At 47.3% G+C, this 21,454-nt stretch overlaps 1 protein-coding gene across 1 annotated transcript; it reads left to right on the plus strand.

Moving 5' to 3' along the window:
• The first annotated feature begins 3,552 nt into the window (after nt 1-3,552).
• Nucleotides 3,553-19,722, plus strand: FNDC7 (fibronectin type III domain containing 7). Its single transcript, XM_016218164.2, has 12 exons — nt 3,553-3,615; nt 4,104-4,122; nt 7,180-7,434; nt 8,205-8,465; nt 9,468-9,725; nt 10,843-11,097; nt 12,529-12,786; nt 13,913-14,167; nt 14,816-15,070; nt 16,660-16,920; nt 18,576-18,605; nt 19,691-19,722. The coding sequence occupies exons 1-12, from the start codon at nt 3,553-3,555 to the stop codon at nt 19,720-19,722; spliced, it is 2,202 nt and encodes a 733-aa protein (XP_016073650.2).
• The last annotated feature ends 1,732 nt before the right edge of the window (nt 19,723-21,454 follow it).

Consider the following 21,454-nt stretch of genomic DNA (forward strand, 5'->3'; position numbering starts at 1 on the left):
TGAACGGAGCAAACAAGTATATTCCTACCTAACTCCAGAAAAAATCATTAAATGAAGGAATTTCTCTATGAAAATGCTATGCTTTTTTTTTTAAAGAGAAGATTCTATCAAATTGAGATCAAGTGAATTGACACTAGACACATGGAAATTAGAAAACTTCTTGAGTAATGAAAAACAGTGGATACATCATGCGTGGGAAATATTTCTGGTGTACCTAAATTAATGATGCTGCTCCTTTGAATGTAGTTCTCCCAGAAATGTTAATGGTATATTTTAAGCAAAATGTGGAAAAAAGTTACCTCAAATGGAGGTGAAAGTTCTATCACAAGCTGCATCTGATTTCCTGTGATATTTTAAGTTAGGTTTGCTTTTGAGGAACATTTTGATAGAACATGTAATAATACTAGTTAATGCTAAATATATTAGGGATTATTTCTTACAACATGAGAAAAGTTTTTGATAGAGCTTAATATAACTAGTAGCCTCCAATTTTTGTTCTCAGAGTACTGAAATGGTTTCATATTCTTAAAAAAATTTCCATATAAATGCTGCCCAATTAATCTCTTAGGTTAGTTCTTAACCTTTGAGTTATGGGCATTTTTTTAGGGATCTAAAAGCTACAGATCATGTCTAGAAAAACAAAAGGACTTGCCCTGGTCGGATAGCTCAGCTGGTTAGAGCAACTGTCTTCCTAATAGGCCAAGGTTGCGGGTTTGACCCTCTCTCTAGGCAGCACATACAAAAAGCAACCAAAGAATGCCTAAGTAAGTGGGACAACAATGTTTCTGTCCCTTTCTCTATAAAGTCAATAAGTAGAAACTGTGTAAAATAAAAGGACTCAAAATTTGTACAAAATTTCAAAAGGACTATAAACTGCCTTTGGGCTTTTGGGCTGTTTACTGATCTTTAAAAACCTGTGGCCCTGGTCGGTTTGGCTCAGACTTGCAAACGTGGGTTACACTTGCTCAAGGTAAGCAGCTGGCCTCCGCTCCCAAGTCTGCCCTTCATTGCTCTACGTTGTGATACTGGAGCTGAGCCTTGAATATCTTTTGCCTGCTGATGCAACATTAAACTGGTCTGTGGAGGATGCTGCAGAGGAAAGGAACTTGGCTTGCTGGTTCTGGTGGGTTCTTTCCTTCCGCAGTGTATAAGGCCATTGGCATGTCCAATGGCACCTCGTGGGAGGGTGTTTCCCAGCAAGTCCTGCTGGTGCTTCAGCAGCCAGCCTCCTACTAAGTCTCCATGGCACCCCAGTGGCTAGTTTTGTTGACACCCCTTCCTCTCCAGCCCCAGATTTAGTATCTCAGCAGAGTGGGCCACAGCCACGCCCTCTCTGTCAGAGTCTCAACGTCTTGCAAGGGAACCGCTTCCAAACTTGTTCCTTGGGTCCTCTGCCTAGAGGTAGTGGCTGCTCCTGTAGCCACTGTTCCTGTATTATTAAGCCACCTCCTTGCCCTTAGTAATTAATTGCCTGTTACTGGTTAGAAATTATATCAAACTTCACGTTTAAACTACTGTGTTTTCTGTCCCCCGACTGGCTGATACAGTGGGTTAAGGTACCAATCATAAGGGCCCCTACTTCACTAGGCTGCTTGATAGCCCTGATGTAGTCTAGTATAAAGTTGTCATTTGAGGATACCCATCATCCCTCCCCCTCCCCCTTTTTTTAAAAAGATGGCCCAAGCATCAACCTATGAACCAGGAGGTCACCGTTCCGTTGCCAGGCCACATGCCTGGGTTTCCGGCTCAATCCACAGAGGGGCGTGCAGGAGGCAGCTGATCAATGATTCATCATTGGTGTTTCTCTCTCTCTCTCTCTCTCTCTCTCCTTTCCTCTCTCTCAAATCAATAAAAACATATTTAAAGAGAAAAAAAAAATTGACCTGAGTTTCTCTTCTCTGGAACCCACAAGCCTACCTGGTTTCTTTCGCTGTAGCCATCAGGGATCCCTGGTCAGGGAAGGTCTTCCTGACATTTTCTCGACATTTTATTCTTACCTATCTGTGCTCAGGACAGGTAAGAAAATGTCACCGACTTGATTGGACTTGTCGAAGAAGAGGAACAACACATTCTAGGCGCAGCTGCTTTTCCTTGTTTGGGACGGTCTGTCGGGGGGCAGAGCGGGCGTCTGGGTGTGGTGGGAGACCGCAGAGTGAATTAGGGCCTCCCTCAATCTTCCTGGACAATTGGCCCTCCATCTATGTTCCTTCTGCATCACCAAACGACTCTTCTTTCCCCTACGATGGCTATTTTAAATCTTCACTAGTTTCTTAAGTGCCCTGCCCCACCTCCACACTCCTTCTCAACTTCACATACAGAGAACATTAGGTAAAAAGTCCCTCAACTCGCTGCCTTCCCTCCGATACGACAGCTGGAGCTTTATCTTGGACCAAGAGTAAGAGATGGTAGACTAGGAAAGTGGACAGGGCCGCCGAGGACTCCATGGAATAGAGTGGCCCCCACTATTTTATATCAGAAACTTCTGTTGAAAACCACTTTATAGGTTTGCTGTCAGAAAAACCTAATTCTAACTAGAGATTTTATACCTGGACTTGTATACCAAATAAAGCCAGAGATACTGAGCACTAGCTTAGAGAAGGAGATCGGGTATCAGGGTGGTCCTGGGGATGGAGGAATTTACTCTGCTCATCAAGGACCTCCCACTATCTTTCCCAGGACAGGGACGTGCTCCTGCCCTTTCATCTTTATTTATTTTGAGATACAATTGAACAATAGCAAAAAAAAAAAAAAGATAATTGACATACAACACTGTGTAAATTTGAGGTGTACAAAGTGTTGGTTTGACACATTTATATATTACAACGTGATTGCTACAGTAGCGTTTGCTAAACACCTCTGTCGCATCATCGAATTATTTCTTTTTTGTGTGGAAACCGGTGAAGATCTAGTCTCTTAACTCAGGTTTATAATTCAGTACTGTGGACTATAATCAGCATGCTGTGCATTAGGCCTCCAGGACTTATTGATCTGCTAGTTGGAAGTTCATACCCATGAGAACATCTCTTTAATGCCCCCCCCCCCCAACCCCCTGCCCTTCCATCTTCCAAATGGAAGTTTTGCAGCAAATTGCTCCCAACAGCAGACTGATCACTTCCTACAGAGAAAAGAAGAGCAACAAAGACCGGAAAGGATAAATAAAATTGGTCAGGATTCCCAAGTTGGAAAGGACTGTCCCTCTTTCTCAACAATTTTCTATACAGCTTTGTAACATTTTTATTTAGAAACAAAATATTTTTAAAAAAGAAATGGAGAGCATTCTGCATATCACCTTCAAACCCAGGATACAGTAGCTTTTTGGCCTGCTTGGCATGGCTTTCTTCAGCGCTCTTTTTTCAGTCTTGGCAATCGCTGTCCCTGCCTGTCTCCAAGTGCCTCTAGTTACGCCCCACACCGAAGGGGAGGAGCTACTCGCCAGGGTCTGTTCCCAGCATCCCAGCCCACATCCCACCGACCTACAGTGCTGCCCTCCTGGGGACCAAAGAGGAACCCCATCACTCCGTTTTGTGCCCCGTGAGTGCCGGGTCGGACACGATGGCTGGTGGGCTCAAGAAATATTTGTCTTTGATTGGATTCAGTCTTCTCTGTCTTAAAATGGTGAGTTGACCATTCTGGCCTACCAGCAACTATTTGGGGGGGGGGGGGGGAAGAAGACATTAGGGCCTAGGAGGTGAGGAGATAGAAATTAAAATACTTTGGACCATACCAAGATTGCGTATGTTTGCATGTTTGAAATGTGACGCAATTTACTAGAGGAAGAAAACAAAATTATCATTATAGTTTAAGAACAAAGATTTCTGAGAAATCTGTCAGCAGCTACTGACTTCGTTCAACAGGCAGATTCAGAGAGAAAAATGAAATAGTAACGTGAGCTGCCTCCTGCCTCTGAATTCTAGCTGGGATTGCTCCGTGGTAGATTCGCGTGTGGAGCAATGATCTGTGCAATAAACACTGTGTAGACTGAAAGACTGCTCACATGATGTGTGAAAATGTGATGAATTTATTACCCCCCTGATTGATGTTTTCACATTTCCCCAGATGGTGTTCTTCTTTATGGTTCTAATTTTCTAAACCTTCCTTTTCAGGTTGCTTCAGCAAACACAGGTAAAGTCTTAGAAAAGTTTTTTATTAAAATCTCAAGATTCTCTAATTAAAAAATTATTTTACACTTCTAATATTGCATCGTTAAAATGTAGACAATGATAACGCAGAACTAGAAAAGGGCTTTAAAAAAAACAACAACACAATTTTATTACCATTTTTCTTGAATAAATGACTGAAGGCACAGATAATTTCCCTAAAGGCCTCTCCTAACTCATACATTCTAGAAATCTCAGCCCCCCCAGAATGGAAATATGTATTCAATGGGATTAAGATGATCTGGAGGGACCTTATAATATCGATTATATCACCAGTAAACTCTCATACCAATTGAACATATGAACAATTTTAGTTTATTATTTTATCTATACCCTCGTAAAGAATGTATAGATAAGGCAATTTCAAATTTGATATTAAACATGGCTGAGCCATAAAATGCATGCGTATACAATAGTTTCTTAAAAAATCATTTCATGTTTTATTCTTACTTATTCTCGAGAAGCCTTTAGAATTGAGCAGGAAACTATGAGGCCTGTCCAGCCACATACAGAGTGATTTTTATAAGTGGCCTTTGGATAGCTCTGCTGCCTCCTGGAGGTCCCAGGACACATGCACTGAGGCCCCTGGAACGAGCTGGCTATTGGAGAAAGTGGGGCCCCTGAGATACTGACCACGCTGTCCGTCGACTCATCCCAGCTCCGTGGGTGGATGCGCTCCATCGCCCGCGTGGAGGCTTCCACTTGGGTGCGTGCGTTTTGATTCTCCCGGGCCCTGGCGTCAGCTGTCTGTCTGTGTCGGGCGCTGGGCGCTGCGGGCAAGGTCAGACCTCGGCTGGTGGAAAGCGCAGGTGCTGAGCATCCGAGGGCTTCCCTTCTGACTCCTCGGATGGTTGGCCGCACCTCTAGGGAGAATGTTTTCTCTCCTCGGGCCAAGTGAGGGTCTGAGACCGCGTGAAGAGCTGCTCGTCACGGAGCCCAGCCGACCCGCTCAGCCTGGCCCTCTCTTTAAGGGAAACTGCAGGCGTGGGGATCCTCCGACTGCTGTTCCTGTTCAGATCCTGCCCTAGAACCTAGTGACAAACGGGCAAAGCAGGCAACCCATCTCTCCAGCCTGTGCTGGCCCCAGACTCCCCAGAATCTCGCCTTCCCTGGCACCCCTCCATGGCAGTGCCATGCAAGCTGGCTTTTCCGAACCCAAGACTTGCTGGTCCTGGCGCACACACACACACACACACACACACACGCACACACACTGGCCCTTCCTACCTTTCAAAGTCCCCTTACATACACTCCTTTTTTTAATTTTTATTTTTAGAGAGAAAGGGGAAGGGAGAAGGGTAGCAAAGCATCGATGAGAAACATCGATTGCCTGCCTCTCACACGCCCCCTGCCAGGGATCGAGCCCACATGGGCCCGGACCTGGAATCAAACCGGTGACCTCTTCGTTCACGGGTTGAAGCTCAGTCACTGAGCCACACCGGCTGGGCTTGTATACACTATTTCACTTCATCTGTACAACAGTCCTGAGATGCAGGCATTTTGCATTTCAATGTAAATTTTAATACGTAGATATTAACGTTGGCCATTCTCCAGGGAGAAAACGGAGACTAGAAGAAGTTAAATGACTCGTACATGTTCACAAGCAAAAGTAAATGGCTCCCACCCAGAGTTCCTGAGTCCAAACCCTTTGCTGTTTTTCACCAGCAGGCCCTGAGCTTCATCCTGCTGAAACCGGCTTCGTGTATGACTCCTTCCAGGCAAATGTGCCTCTCCCGGCTCGATTCAACAGGGCAAGTCTGGGGGAGTCTTCAGGCCCCTTGACAGGCCTGCAGGGAAGTCATCTGTGACCTGCTGGTCTTTTATATTCCTCTCCAGCTGCTCCGTAAATGCACTGTCAGGCCTCCTGTGTCAGTGGCTGGTTTGGTTGTCACTTTCCCAGGAAGTTATTCCATCCTGTTGAGCAAGACTGGTTGACATGGGGGATAAACTGTGGGGACAACGGAAACAGAAGGAGCTGAGAGACATAGCATACTGCACAGGACGAATAACTTGAGGAGCGGGAAAGGGGTGGGTGAGTGGGAGGGATGAAACGGGGAGCCCCTGTTGAGGCTTTCTACCCTGCAGAGTCAGTTTCTGCTGGCAAATGGCTGGGATGGGCAGGCCTGCCACCTCCCCCAGCATACAGAACCGTCATCGTTTCCTTCCGATGGCTAAGGAGACACTCTGGGTCACGTTCAAGGAATGCCTGGCCAGCGCACAGTGGAGACTTTGTTCATTCTTGCGGCATGGCTCTGTCTGAGACGCTGCCAAAGCCAACCCTCTGGGCTATTGGTGCAGAAAGAGAAGGGTGTCTGTATGGCGCACATGGGGATTTGGCAGGAGGGGGCTGCCGGGGGGAGGGGGTGGTACTGGCAAGTCACACATTTGGTCTGTGATGACGCTTCCTCCTCTTTGCCCTATAGTCAACGCGTTGCCCTTTAGTTTTGAGTTTGGCATGTAGTGATGTTACCCCTAAACCGAAAAGGCCAGGTGCCAGTTTCAAACCTGAGACCCAGCTATTTTTGCTTGACCTTTTCTTGCTCTTGGGTCTACATCCGGAGCATTTTTGTGTCTGTGGGATTTTTGCAAAGCAGCGAATCTGAACACCATGCTGTGCCTCCCACCCGATGCCGAAAGTCTAGGAATGTCTAGTATGAGCTTGTGACATAAACATTCGTATCTTCCTGGCAAACTGTGGCCGGGCCCAGGTGAGCAGGGACCGGAGCAGCCCGGTTTATGCTGAGGCAGATATTTTGACAGAGAAAGGGGGAATAAAGCCGATTTTTATTTTATACAGAACAATCTGAAAATGGTCCCATTCTAATAATATGAAAGGTTCTCTTCTGGAAGGTAGCTTTGCCTTTCTTTTTCTCTCTTGTTTTGTTTTTTAAATCTGGAAAGTAAGGGCAGAGACAATGTCTGAAGGATGGCGTGAAAATGATGTCGTTTGCCAAGTAAAGTGCTGAAGAAAGTAATTCTTACAGGTGTTGTAGCTAATGTACAACTTCACCGTCTCTTTCAGCTCCTGAAATACCCACTATTGACCAGGCATACTCCAAAATCAGCAACAGTATCACTGTGGAATGGGCTACCGTGCCCGGGGCCACCAGTTACCTCCTCACAGCCAAAGATGGGGACACAGTCATTGAAACCACGGTGGCCAACTCCCCAGGCACTGTGACGGGCCTGAAGGCTGCCACCTCGTACCAGATCACCGTCAGATCCATCAGTGCTGCTGGGAGAAGCCAGGCATCCCCTCCAAAGCAGGCAAAGACAGGTAGCTGGATGCCCACCCTCCGTGGAGCCATGGTTTGTGATCTGGATCGGTTACACTGAGGCTGCAATTGCATGATGTCATTTTGGGTCACGTGGGTGCCTATGACTCAGGGCCCAGGTGTAAAAGCCACCAAATGATGTCTTTGGGGAATCTGGTTATCTTCGGAGAAGGTGGCATTTAGATGCTTTGGAAAAGAACCATCCCTGGGCATCTTTAGAATTCTCCCTGCTTGTAAATCTCTGGAAAAGGGATTTTTCTGTTTTTGACCTCAGTTACCCATCAAGACCATGCTGAATAAAGAATGCTGAGGGGGTTTTGCTGCACTTTGACTTGTTTGGAATAAACACATTTGGAGTTTGTCATCAGTGTAATTTAAATGGATTCGATAAAGTTGTACCCAGGCACATTTCTGAGAGGTTCTGTGTAATAAAACAGTACAGACCATCATGTCCCGCACTGACTCATATGATGATTCCAGGGATGATTTATCTAATTTCTCACCATCCTCCGGTTTATAGTAATGCCTAGAATTCCTGTGATGAACTATTTATAATCAACACACACTGAAATAGTAATTCTTATGTTTTTATTAAAATAGCAATTTTTTTTTTTTAAATAGCAATTCTTCATGAAACTCTGCATGGATCCTTTTGCAAAGCAAATCGTTATTTCATGACATGGATCACCAACCTCGGAATATATATTCCTAGATACGAATTCTCCTCGACCAGACCTCTGTAACACAAACACACGTGTCTCTGTCTTTGCAGTGCTGGCTGCCCCGATTCTAGAAGTGAGCTCTCCAAGTCCAGACTCGATTCTCGTGCACTGGGGAGCTGTGTACATGGCCACCGGATTCTCCGTGTCCATTATGCGTGCCAATGGCTTGGGGAGAATATGGAAGGAGAACACCACAGACACCACCTTGACATTCACCAGTTTAGACGCCGGGACTCTCTACACCATCAAGGCCTACGCATGGAATGCCAACGGGACCCCTGGGGATGACTCCACCTGCAACCAGAGAACAAGTAAGGCTCAGCTCAGCCCCCACACCTGTATTTTGATTGACGAGAGGGGCTGCGCATGGGATCTGTCGAGAGCAGTGTTAAGTGCTGAGCACAGAGCAGCTGGCTCAGCTATTTAAATGTATGAGTTTATTTATAGTGCCCTGTCTGGTCCCCCTTTGGTAGCTTAAATGCTTACTGCATGAATAAAGAAATGCTCATTTCATAGCAGATGTAACTAGTTAAGATGATGTCGTTAGGGTGGCCCTAATCCAGTATCACTCATGTCCTTATAAAAAAAGGGAAATTTGACCCTGGCCTGTGTTGTTCAGTGTCAGCTCATGCACAGAAGGGTCACAGGTTCGATTCCCAGTCTAGAGCATGTACCTGGGTTGCAGGTTCAGTCCCTGGCCCCAGTCAGGGTGCATGCAGGAGGCAACCAATCGATGTTTCTCTCTCTCTCTCTCTCTCTCTCCCCATCCCTCTCTTCCACTCTCTCTAAAAATCAACAGAAAAAATATCCTTGAGTGAGGATTAATAACAACAACAAAAAAGAGATTAAATTCGGGCACAGACATACACATACAGGTAGACTGCTATATGAGCATGAGCTCTACCATCTATCTACAAGCTAAGGAGAAACGGATCCTTTCTCAAAGTCCTCAGAAGGAACCCACCCTGCCAACACCTTGATTTCAGGCTTCCAGCCTCCAGGACTGCGAGATAATACATTTCTGTTGTTTCAGCCACCTAATATGTGATACTTTGTTACAGCAGCCCCAGCAAAGTCAGGCTAAATAAACCCAAAGTCTCTAAAAACTTAAAACACGGGGACACAAACGCAAAGGAAGTTCTCTGGGAAACCAGCCGCCTCTAGGACATGGCTCTTCCCGCCCCCAGCCTGGTGTAGACGCTCCCTCTGCCCCTCTCTGCCCGAGAATCCTTCTATCCAAGCACTTGTTAGGCCAAATCTCACTCGGGTTCTTGAGGCTACTGCAAGATCGCAACTGTTTCTCAAAAACGCAGGTCCTCGTGCTCCTGCGGACATTGGAGTCTCTTTCGATAGCGGGGCTCTGAAGGCGTCTGTCTCATGGGCCCCGACGGAAGGAGCTTTCAACTACACCGCGGTGGCTGTGGGCGACAGCTCGGAGCTGAGCTGCAGCACGACGCTCAGTGGCTGCACCATCGCGCCCCTCCGGTGCGGCACGGAGTACCGGATCTCCGTGGCAGCCAGGAACGACGCTGGAGCCAGCCGGTCGGCTTCGGCGGTGACCCTGAAAACCGGTAGGTGACCGGTAGGTCACTGGGGGGCGGGGGGAGCCAAAGGGACCGCCACTCGGAAGCAGGTGAAGCGAAAAGGAAAGCTGGGCTAAGTGAAAGCACTGCGTCAGATGCGCCGATGCGTTTGAGTGATGTTGACTGTGAAACCAAAAAGCACTTTGAAGAGGAGGCCCCGTTCCTATTGCAGGTCTTCCCTCACTTAGTTTCTTTTTCGTCTGTAAGGTTGTAAAATTGTAACCCCCAGTGTGAGTCACACACGTTCTGACTGTGCACGGTACAGATAGGGGCCTCTTCCTCGCATGGTGTTGCACAGACCTAGGCTTGAGGGAGCTATTTTCTAAGATAAAGATGGGCTGTCTGTAGTTCTGAGTATGTGTCTAGATATCTCCCCATTTTCATTCTTATCAAAGACATAAAGACATACGGACGTGGAGGTTTACTCCTTTGTTTAGAAATAGCTACGTGTCTGGGGGATGCGGACTGACATTTAGCGAAGACCTACTATGTCCCAGTCATTATACGTTCATCATTTTATTTAATTCTCATGACCACTCAGTGAGGTAGGTTCTGTTATCTCTTTTTTTAGATAAGAAAATAGAAACTTAGAGAAGTTCAATAATTTTTCCAAGGGTCCAATGATGTTCAGTTCCTGCACCATCTGGAATTCAAGCCTAAGTTTGTCCTATTTCACTTCTCTAAGCCAAAGAAAATGTAGATAACTACAACAATGTCCATATCAATAAAAGAACTATGTTTAGAAAGTTCTATGTGTTTCCTGGGCCTGAAAACTGTGATTTCTATTAGAGATGACTGAAATTTTAAAAGCTTGGGGCCCAAAAGAATCAACTTCAGTTGAATTCATTCCTTCAGAAGACTTCATTCCACGCCAATCCTGGCACTGCCTTCACCAGAAGCAATATTAACGCAATATTGACCAATCCGTGCCCGTTTCTAACACAGTCTAGCATGTGTGTAGGGTGTGAGATAGATTTCAGGACATGTAAGAATGTCTTATTGGCTTGCACATACTGTTCGATGTAGTCTTCCTCTGGCATCCTGGACAACTGCGAAGCTACAAAGAAAAGTCTCTCGCAGCTATTTATTATACGTGATTTCCTAGTTGCATGTGCACCTGGAAGAGTGACGATCCAAGAAGATCCCCCTGGCCACCTGTCTGTGTCGTGGTCCAACGTAGACCTGGGTGATTACTACGTGGCCTTTGTGAAGAGTGATGACGGCTTGGAAGTCCACTGCAACACATCCCTCACCCAGTGCGACTTCCTGTCCGAATGTGGCTTCACTTATTTCATCAGCGTTTTTGCCTATAACAAGGCAGGGCAGAGCCCTCTGGGTGACGTGTTCAATCACACCACAGGTAAGTCGCACCTGGTGCTCATGAAGGGCGCCCTGAGTTCACTACGCGTAGCAGCAGATGGATCACCTGTTACCTGGGCCCCCCTCGGGGTCGCTCGGGGGCCAAGAATGGAAAGTGAGTTTCTTCCTTCACACTTTCCAGACTAGGAGGTTTTTGGCTTCGTGGACCTAAGTTTAACAAGAAGGCAAGGTTTCAGAGAGAAACGGGGGCGGGGGAGGAGAATGTAGTTGTTTAACCCTGCTCTGAAAACTTGAACCCTCCACCAAGGCCTACTCAGTGTTCAGCCTGGTGCTGGATGTTGAGGGGAATGTCTCAGGAGTTCATTCCTTCCCCCAAAGCAGGAAACAGATGCAAAGACCCTACATGGTGTAGAGGGCTTTGCCAAGGACTCCTGGGTTCAAGTCCTAACGTGACCACCAACGAATTTGTGAAATGGAGACAATGACGTCTACCTTGCTAGTTCCTTAGCATCCCCCACTGCAGAATGAGACAAATAATAAGTCATGAGAAGATGAACATGAAAAGGCACAATGCGAGTATTTTTATTAGCAACATTATTGCTGTTACTATTAATCTCCACTAGACTTGGATCTTCCGGGGGGGGGGGGGGGGGCAGGGATTATGTTTCATTCATCTCTTCATCCTCAGTGCCTATCCCAGTGTGACTAGCATATGCGAGATGCTCGATTGTTGAACAGTGAGTCGAGTGAGCGACTTAAAATTAATCAACTATGTTTACTGATAAGAATACTACAATATAGTTATAAAAAAAAAAATACTAGCGGGATTATAATACATTTTTACCAGGATGAGGGAACCCAATAATCAATGCCTTTGGAATTTGGGGTAAGAGGCCTCCAGGCCTCAAGAGCCCAGGAGGCTCTTCCGGCGGGCGTGACCTTGAGCTGGATCTCCAAGGATGGGCGGGAGGTAGGTGGGGCAAGAGCGTCCCAGGGACACTCGAAGCGGAGTTGGTCAGAATTTGTCCGTGAGGTGCTGCAGGGTCTCTTCTAAAATCCACTGACATGATGCTGCTGCGTGCCCCCCCTCTGCCCCCCAGTTTCCTCCGGTTCAGCATCTGGAAAGACAGATCGGATCTAGCAGTTAGACGGAGGGTGGTTTTGTCAGGCCGAAGAGGGGAGCGGCATTCCAGCCGAGGGTCAGCCGTCTGTGAGGCACAGGGAAGTGAGAGCACTGGTGCGATGGGGAGCTGCGGGGTCTGGCGCGGCAGAGGGCCCAGGCCGGTGCAGCCGGTAATGAACTCGAATGTCATGCTGAGAGGACTCATCCTCCAAGTGGCTGGTGTTAGGACAGCCCTGTAGGAGGGCCTTGCAGTAACTTAGGACAGAGTCTGAGCGCGGGGAGGTCGGCGGCCCCGGCGGACAATGTTGCTCCTGCGCTGACCCCCTCTCCCCCTGTTCCCGCATCCAGCTCCCTGCTGTCCTAGTGACATCAGCCCTGTGTTGGTGTCCAGTGACAGAGTGGAGGTCGTCTGGTCTCCTGTCCGCGGTGCCGAACTCTACCAAACCAAGGCCGTGGGCGGGCTCGACGCGGTCGAGTGCAACGACACGGCGCCGGCCTGCACCCTCTCGGCTCTGCAGTGCGACACCGAGTACAACATCACCGTGTATTCCTTCAGCGAAGCCCGGGGCAGCAACACGTCCTGTGCTTCCCGATTCGTGACCACGGGTACGATACAGCTGCGACTTCCTCGCCGAAGTCTGCCCCACCCGCCCCCGCTGCGTCCCTCGGGACGGGCCTCCGGCGAGAACTGCAAAAAGGCTGCCTTCCACTAACCACTCTGTGCTGGGACTGTTATTTATATATATGTGAAAATAATAGTCCCAGCAAAGAATGGGACTTTATATATATATATATATATATATTTATATATATATATATATATATTTATATTTATATTTATATTTATATTTATATATTTATAATTTTTAAATATGTTTCTATTGATTTTTTAAAACTATATCATTATTGATTTCAGAGAAAGGAAGAGAGAGAGAGAGAGAAACATCAATGATGAGAGTCATTGATCAGCTCCCTCCCGCACGCTCCTGACTGGGGATGGAGCCCGCAACCCAGGCATGTGCCCTGACCAGGAACCGAACCGCAACCTCCTGGATCCTAGGTCGATGCCCAACCGCTGAGCCATGCCCAGCTGGTCTGTTTGTATTGATTTTAGAGTGAAAGGAAGGGAGAGGGAAAAATTGAAATATCAATGAGAGAGAAACATGGACCGGCAGCCTCCCGCACGCCCCCTACTGGGGATCGAGCCCGCAACCCAGGCGTGTGCCTTGACCGGGGATCCAACTGGTGACCCCTTGGTGCATGGGGCATTGCTCATCCAACTGAGCCACACCAGCCAGGCTGCTGGGACCATTAGAGCCCGAGGGGAGGCAGAAGGGAAGGTGGAAGAGGGAAATTGGGAAAAAAGAAGACAAAAGGGGAGATCATGAGGATGGTGGGAGGTTTTGCCTGTCAGCCATTCACTTCCCCTACCTTTGGGGGCCCTGCCTGTACTCACACCTTGAAGGTTAAGACCCCAAAGGTTTGTCTTAATTACTTTTGCTTTTGGAGTCCAAAACGTAGCATCTTCCAGCGAGTCCGACGCTCTAGGAACCCGAACCCTATGTCGATGGCTTCAAGGGTGCACACAAAGACTGTGAATTCGGCCTCCACCCGTGGGGTGGTTGAAAGTGATACTGAGCTCATTTGGGGGAGAAAATCGGTTTTAGGGCAAATGGCACAGGTGATCATTTTTGACTCTCACCGTTTCCGTTAATAATCTAAACCCTCTTAGCTCCTTGCAGTCCTGAAATAAAAAGCGTCTCGAAGGATGCCTCCTCCGCGGTCCACGTGCACTGGAGATCCAGTAACGAGGGCGCTACCTACACGGTGACGGCGAGGGGAGGGGGGGGGCTGTTCCGGTGCAGCAGCGCCGGCCGGTCCTGTGCCCTCGGGGGCCTGCCCTGCGGCTCCGTGTTCTCCGTCACCGCGGTGGCCGAGACGCGGGCCGGCCGGAGCCTGCCCAGCTATAGCGTGCCCCTGGAAACCGGTAAGTGGCAGCCACCAGCTTTGGACATTATTTTCTCTTATAGGACAACGACAGAAGGCACTTGGGACTATAAAAGTTGAAACGTAAAAAGCCGCAGGATAGAGATGACTCTAAATACATTAAGAAGACTCTAGATATCCTGCTATGCTATACAGCGGGTCCCTAAAAAACTGAGGCTCGGCTGTGGTATTTGTAGGTGGCGAGGAATGTTTCTAGCTTTTGTACCAATTATATGCCATGAAATGCATGAGAAACGCAAAAAAAAACCTTAATTACGAATGCTGTGAAATTGGGGAAGAATGTTATATCGGGAGAAGGGGGTGCACGCAACTGCTGCTTTGGAATTTGCAACTGGAGTCGTTAGAGTTGGGGGACAACAAAGGGTCTTCTTATTCTGGAAACAATGGGGGGACCTCGTATTACCCACAGCCAGTCAGGGCATCGTGTTCTTGGGGAAAGTGCCCATCACGCATTCAGCTGATGTTAAATGATTCGTGAGAGGAAATGAGGTTTTGCTTAACAAAAGGAAATTTTTATTAACACGGAAGGTTTGAGAAGTGTAGGCTATTGAATGAGACACAGGCAAAATACCGCTCTTGGTCATTTTTCACAAATAACCCTGTTACATTCTGTTTTCCCTCGCTTCAGTGCCCTGCTGTCCAGCCAGTCTGACAGTGACGCAGGTCACCCAATCAGTCATCAACGTGAGCTGGACTGTTGGCACCGGGGCCCTAACCTATGTTACAGTTCTGGAGTCCCACACTGGACAGTCTAAGTGCCACACCCATCAAAACCACTGCCTCCTGGGATGCATCACTTGTGGCGTCAATTACACGGTGGCCCTAAAAGCAGTCAGCGCCACCGGGCTGACTGCAGACTGCACCTACCGACCCTATGCCTCTAGTAAGTGAATTCTCCCTCAGGCTCTACGGACTCGCTCAAGGCCTTGCCTGTCCATCGCAAATCCAGGCATAAGCCCTTCCTTCTGGTTGAAAAAAGATGCTGTCTCTCCTGGGAAAGAGTTTAACGATCAGTTCGTCGAGCCTGTCACAGGACACGGGACAGGAGAGCTGAAATATAGTTTTGCCATCCCAGGGGTAGCAGAAAGAGTGTGAAACTAGGAGTCTAAAAACGTGGCTTCTTAGAAGCTGGGTTGCCTTATCCCCCCGGTTTTGTTTCCTCACTGGGAAGAGAGAAGTAATCATACCGTGAGAGCATTTATAGTAAGCCGGTTTATGCCGTCTTCTGGCCCACAATCTTTCGTTAGATTTGCTGCCTAAGTTCTCAGCCTGATATCCAGTTCTGGGAATGTGGTCCTTTGCTTAGCTTCACACACATACACCCCAAAATTGTTTTAAGAATAAATCCAGTGGGCCTGATGATCTATAACTGATTTTTTATTAATATTATTATACAACAAAATCTTTATTTTAGTTACCGAGGAAGCCACCATCTGGTGCCCTGCTTGACACCTAATGTGTGACCCACTCGAGGCATTTGGAAAAAGAGAAAAAAAGCACCTAGTCAGCCAGCGCGGGGGAAGTGTGACCGGCAGGGCTCGGTCGCCTGCCTGTTGTGTAAGCGGCGGCTCCCCTGGCATCACGCTGCTCAGCTCAGCCCCATAGGTCTTCTCGATTAAAGCCGAAGGCAGTCGATGATATTTAAATTCAGTCCCACTAGAATCATATGAAACTAGGATAACGGGAGGGCTCTTAACGAGGATTCTGTACATTTGACTCATAAGTTTTAACTCAGGTACAACATGTATCTGTCAAGTGTGACTGTTTGACTCACCATTGCTATTAATAAACCATGCACAGCCCGGCCGGGCCTGGCTCAGCAGTTGAGCGTCGACCTGGGATCCAGGCGATCGGGGTTCGATTCCCGGTCAGGGCACATGCCCGGGTTGTGGGCTCGATCAATGACTCTCTCATCATTGATGTTTCTATCTCTCTCTCTCCCTCTCCTTTCCTCTCCCTGAAATCAATAAAGATATATTTGAAAATAATAATAATACTCCATGCACACCCTGGCCAGTGTGCTCCGTTGGTTGGGTGTTGTCCTTTGTATGGAGAGGTCACTGGTTCGATTCCCGGTCAGGGCACATGCCCAGGTTGCAGGCTCATCCCCAGTAGGGCACGTGCAGGAGGCAGCTGATCAATGTTTCTCTTTCTCCGTCACTTCCTCTCTCTAAAATCGATAAAAAACATATTTAATAAAAGATCCATGCCCCTCACACACTTGGATTTATTTTCTTTTTTTTCCCTTTCTTTTCTTATGTCTTTTTACAGCCTCGCGCGTTTCCTTCGCTGTGTTTACGTGTGGGTTTCTGATCATGTCGCCCACCGAGGAAAGAACCGAGTCCCTCTTCAAGTCTTGCTCTCTTCATGCGTTATTTAGAATAGGTGGCTTATATTGTTCCCCCGTAGTGATAAAGGCCATGTCTGTGTGATGGGGGAGTAAGTGGTCCGTGTCTGGTTTTGATCTTCCAGGTGCCTGCTGCCCGCTGGGGGTGAAGTTGTATAGGCTGGGCCCTAATGGCATCCGGATCGACTGGCAGGCCGCCAGGGGCTCTGCCAACTACAGCACTGACCTCTACGGCTCCAAGGGCATTTTCACCTGTTCCCCAAGCTCCGGCCTCAGTTTCTGTGATGTCGCTGAGATACCCTGTGGGGACGTATACACCGTGATGGTCTCACCGGTGGCTGAGACAGGACTGAAGCTCACCTTCTGTCCGAAAAAAATATATTCAGGTAGAGCAAGTTATGACCCTTTGTTTAAAACTAACCCTCACGCCAATCTATGAATGGAGACTCAGAGTAGTCACCCTCACCTGAGGGAAGGGAGATCAAAGAGGGTACGACATTTCTACACCCCGCAGGCAGATTCTGGCTGCTGGGGACCCCCTGGCTTCTTGGGACTCGTGATGCTTTATTATTATTTGATTTGGAGACACTCTGTCTTCCCTCTCTGTCTCTTCTCCTTCAGGTAAAGGACCAGATGCTCGCTGCTTAAATAGTAAAACTGATTTAAAGATTTTTTTTTTATTGATTTTTAGAGAGAGAGGAAGGGAGAGGGAGAGAGAGAAACATCGCTGTGAGAGCGAAACATTGATCAGCTGCCTCCTGCACACATCTTACCGGGGACGGAGCCTGCAACCCAGGCATGCGCCCTGGCCGGGAATCAAACCGGCAGCCTTTTGGTGAACTGGGTGATGCCCAACCAACCGAGCCACACCAGGGCAGGGATAGATTTTTAACACAGTCTTAGAGATAATGATGGACACCTTGGAATGTTGGAAATTAAGATACTTAAACCTTTATTTGCACAGATTCAGACTTATGACTGAGGAAGAGTTGGGGAATCAGAAAAAAAACCCATAAGAATTTATAAATCCTAAGTTGGGTTTGGCAATATGTGATCAAAAATCATGACCGTCGGCGAGTGCCATCTCACCAGAGCTGGCAGCAAAGCGCTAGCAATTCCCTGCTCTGTATTCCAGCACCGACCTTCTGCTCCCTCGCCCAGGGCGTAGTCATGTATTTTTCTTTAAAAAAGAAAAGAGATGATGAAGCCTTCGAACACAGGAAGAGGGATAAATATTGGCTCAGAAATCTTCACGGATAACCAGAATCTGAAATTTCCCATTACGTGTAGGTGGCAAGAAGGTTCGAGAGGGCTCCCGGAGGTGGAGCCAGGCCAGTTCCTCCTCGGGGGGCGCTCTCGCCGTCCTCGGCTGTCATGCTTCGATTCTTTATTTTGTCATTATCTCGTCCACAGGACAAGCTGGCCCAAAGCATGGCCCTCTGGGAAGGCACAGGAATAGGTTGTTGGGGTGTGTGGATGAGCCTTAGGAAGAAGAGGCCACTGCTCATAACATATCTGCATAATGTTTTACAATTAATCAAGTGTTTTAAAATGTATCAAGTGTTTTCACTTTCAGTAGTTCATTGAATGCTCAAAAAATATCTTGTTGAATGCTCCGTTTCCCTGGTAAAAACCATGCATTTGGGGGAAATTTTTTGGTTTTGTGTGTGTGTGTTTTTCGGTGTCGGTGATGCCTTACTCTGATAACTAGGACATTATTGTAAACGACTAATGCCTGTTATTTATTGAGTGCTACGTGCGGCCACTATTACAAGGGTTTACGTGTATTAATTGATTCCTATAATAACCCTATGAAGTTGGCATTCTTCTTCTTACCACTTATAGGTAAACTGAGGCACAGAGTAATGAAGTGACTTGCTCAAGGTCATATTGCTAGGAGCTATGTCCTTCTCCTGTCGCCCAAACTGGTTCTTATTTATTCCCTGGTTTACTTTCCCTTTATTCTTTCTTAAGTTTTATCTTTATCATCTTAAATATGTCAATAAGTATATTTGAAATGCTGTGTTTTTACTTATTGCAGTCACCTGCTCTGGAAGTACGCTTGGAATGGGTAAGTCGTTTTTCTCATGGATGAAATAGAAGATTTTCTTGTTGCCTTTTAGGGTGACAGCGAAGTCAGGATCAAAGCTGACCCTTCAATTAGTCAGGAAGGCAAATGCTGGGGTATTTGCTTCTTGTTTGCATGGACAGATGTGCCCAGTGGAGGAAAAGGGTTGCTGAGAGGGAGACTGGGATCAAGATAACTCTCTTTTTTTTTTTTAATCCTCATGTGAGGATATTTATCCCATTGCTTTTCAGAGAGAGTGTGGGGGGAAGACACAAAGAGATTGATTGGTTGCCTCCAGCATGCACCCTGACCAGGGGCCGAGCCTGCAATGGAGGTAAATGCCCTTGACCAGAATCGAACCTGAGACCCTTCAGTCTGAGGGCCGACGCTTTAAGCGCTGAGCAAAACTGGCTAGGGCCCAGCAATCTTTGTTTTAACGAGCCTGCCATGAGATTCTGAGGCATGCTAAGGTTTGAGAACCACGGCTCTAATTCAAGGAAGCTGCTTGGGTGCTGGAAACTTGATGCAGGTTGGAGGGAGCGGGCAAACGATCTGTTTGAGGTGACAGGGCTCTAACCAGAGGTAGACTGCAGGGCTGTGCCTGCCATCACTCTGTGGGATGTCCATCGTCTTCAGCACCCCGCTGCCTCAGGGTCTCCTACACATTCCAGGGAACTTTGGGGACATTTCCTCTTCACAACTATCCTCCGCAATTGATTTTTATTTTCTCTACACCACGTTTTCCAAGAACCATTACAATTTTGGAGCTCCCGGAGAACACAGCAGTTGGTCTGGGGTGGAGAGGAAAGTTCTTTGTCCTGGGTCCATAGTCTGAGTTCAGAGTTCTTTGGGAGTGCTCATTTCATGAAGCAAGACCGAGGTCCCCCTGGTTAGTTAGGCTCTGCTAGTCAGGGCCTCTTGCCCTTTGAACAGTTCAGGCTCTTAATGGCCGGCTTCCTTCGCTTGAAATAGCATTTCAGATAAAAATGCTAATCTAAATCTCAGAGAGGTTTGAGGGCTTTTTATTTAAGAAAATGTCTTCATATTTCATGCATCTTGTGCCATCTTGCCTCCCTTGTCCTTCTCAGTGATCTACAGAGGGAAGAGAAATGCAGATTGACAGAGTGAGCTAGGGTGACCACGGAAACTTGACCTAGTGAGTAATTTGAATTGACGTGGTGTGACTCAAAGGTAAAGATTTTTGTCTTTGTTTTTCAAAATTCTTCTCATACCTTTTGCAGGGTTGTCTCAGATATTAGTGTGCCTAGAGATGGACAAGCTCTATTAGCCTACATGATGCTTCTAGGATAGGACAAGCTCTTTAGAAGAATGACTTTGACCCCACTTCCGAGGGTGATGTCAGGTGTGTCGTCACCTGCATGGGACTTCAAGATGTGCTGCAGAGAGGACTCAGGAGAGACCTGGATCCAGAAAGTCCTCCAGAAGGCTCCCAGAGTAAGCTCCTGAGCTGGGCAAGTCCTGGATACATGAAATATCTGCTTAGGATTTTTCACATGCAGATTCGCCATGGACTTCAACACATCTGCTTCATAAGTGTTCCATCGACACCAGCACTGACCATATAGCCCTTTAACCATCCAAGGGCTGGAAAGATTCACTCCCAGAGAAAATCACATCAAGTCACCATACAGAAATGCCACTCATCCCCAAACAAACCACGAGGACTTCAGCGTAGGTTGGCTAGCAGCAGCTGCCAGGCCCACCCTGTCGTAACAAACACCCTCATCTCAAGTTGGAAGAAACCGAGCTGCTTGCAGGGTTCACCCAGCCAAAGCATCAGGCAGCATGACATCTGCTGGAGCGCCTGGGAAAGCAGAGTTGTTGGCCTGTTGCTAGAAGGATCACAGCCATGCTTGTGAGTGTGCAAAGACTTTAGATGGAGAGACAGCCAGGGCCAGGACCTCGAACTGTGGCAGACTGACATATGTGCATCTTTGTGGGGAGGACCATCAGTTTTGGTGGCTGTATCCCCCAATCACATTGTAATCGTGTGTGTTTTTCATCTCTGGAAAGGCAGTAATTATATATAATATAAATCTGTTGTACCTAGAAAATTTTGTGTCCTTCAAATGCCAGTAAACTACCTATAAAATAGTACAAGTAGCATTTGTGTAACACACACACAACTAGTGTTTATTCCCCTGAAGCATATCTGTGGAGCCAAGGACTGTAGTTAGGAACCACCACAGAATTCTGCCCGAAGGGAATTGGAGCATGAAGTTGGGCTTTGGGTAAACTGGAAGGGAGGGCAAACTTCCTTGTTTCAGTCTCCTTTCCCTTTCTGTGTAAGAATGATGAGAGATACATAATGTGCCATGGGTAAGAGGTACTCCCCAGAGCATCTGCACTTGCAAAGGAGACAAGCCATAGACCTCTAACAATGGAATTTGCAGCCTCAGCTGGCACACACAAAAGAGTGGTGAGTTTAGTTCACGTTTGTTCCAGTGAACGAACAGGGAACTCATTACTTAATACACCTCCCAGGTACCATATCCGGAGATTCTAACTCAGTAGGTCTGGGATCAGGCCTGCGAATCTCTAACTGTGACAAGCTCACCAGGTGATTCTGACTCCAAGTAGGGCCTCTTGTGTTGTTTTCAGCAATGCCATATGTTGTGCTTGAACCCACTTTATGGGCGATTTCATTTTTCATTTTGCTTTTCTCTCCTAAAGAGCAAACGCTGCCGGTTACCCCACAGACTGCTCTATTTGCTTTCGGTGTGACTCATCTGGTCTTTTTCCCCTACTCCACCACCTGCTGTGCCTCCCCACCAAGTGACTTAACTTTACTAGGTCTCAGTTTTCTTGTCTGGAAGGGTTGCTTTGGGGGC

The sequence above is a fragment of the Miniopterus natalensis genome, chromosome 19 (assembly GCF_054644295.1).
Source record: "Miniopterus natalensis isolate mMinNat1 chromosome 19, mMinNat1.hap1, whole genome shotgun sequence".
Lineage (NCBI taxonomy): Eukaryota > Metazoa > Chordata > Mammalia > Chiroptera > Miniopteridae > Miniopterus > Miniopterus natalensis.

Excerpts from the sequence above, each read along its gene's own strand:
- FNDC7 (XM_016218164.2), top strand. The coding sequence starts at position 3,553 with ATGGCTGGTGGGCTCAAGAAATATTTGTCTTTGATTGGATTCAGTCTT. Across the intron at positions 11,098-12,528 it reads CGTGTTCAATCACACCACAG|CTCCCTGCTGTCCTAGTGAC; the intron begins GTAAGTCGCACC and ends TCCCGCATCCAG. Across the intron at positions 16,921-18,575 it reads TCCGAAAAAAATATATTCAG|TCACCTGCTCTGGAAGTACG; the intron begins GTAGAGCAAGTT and ends TACTTATTGCAG.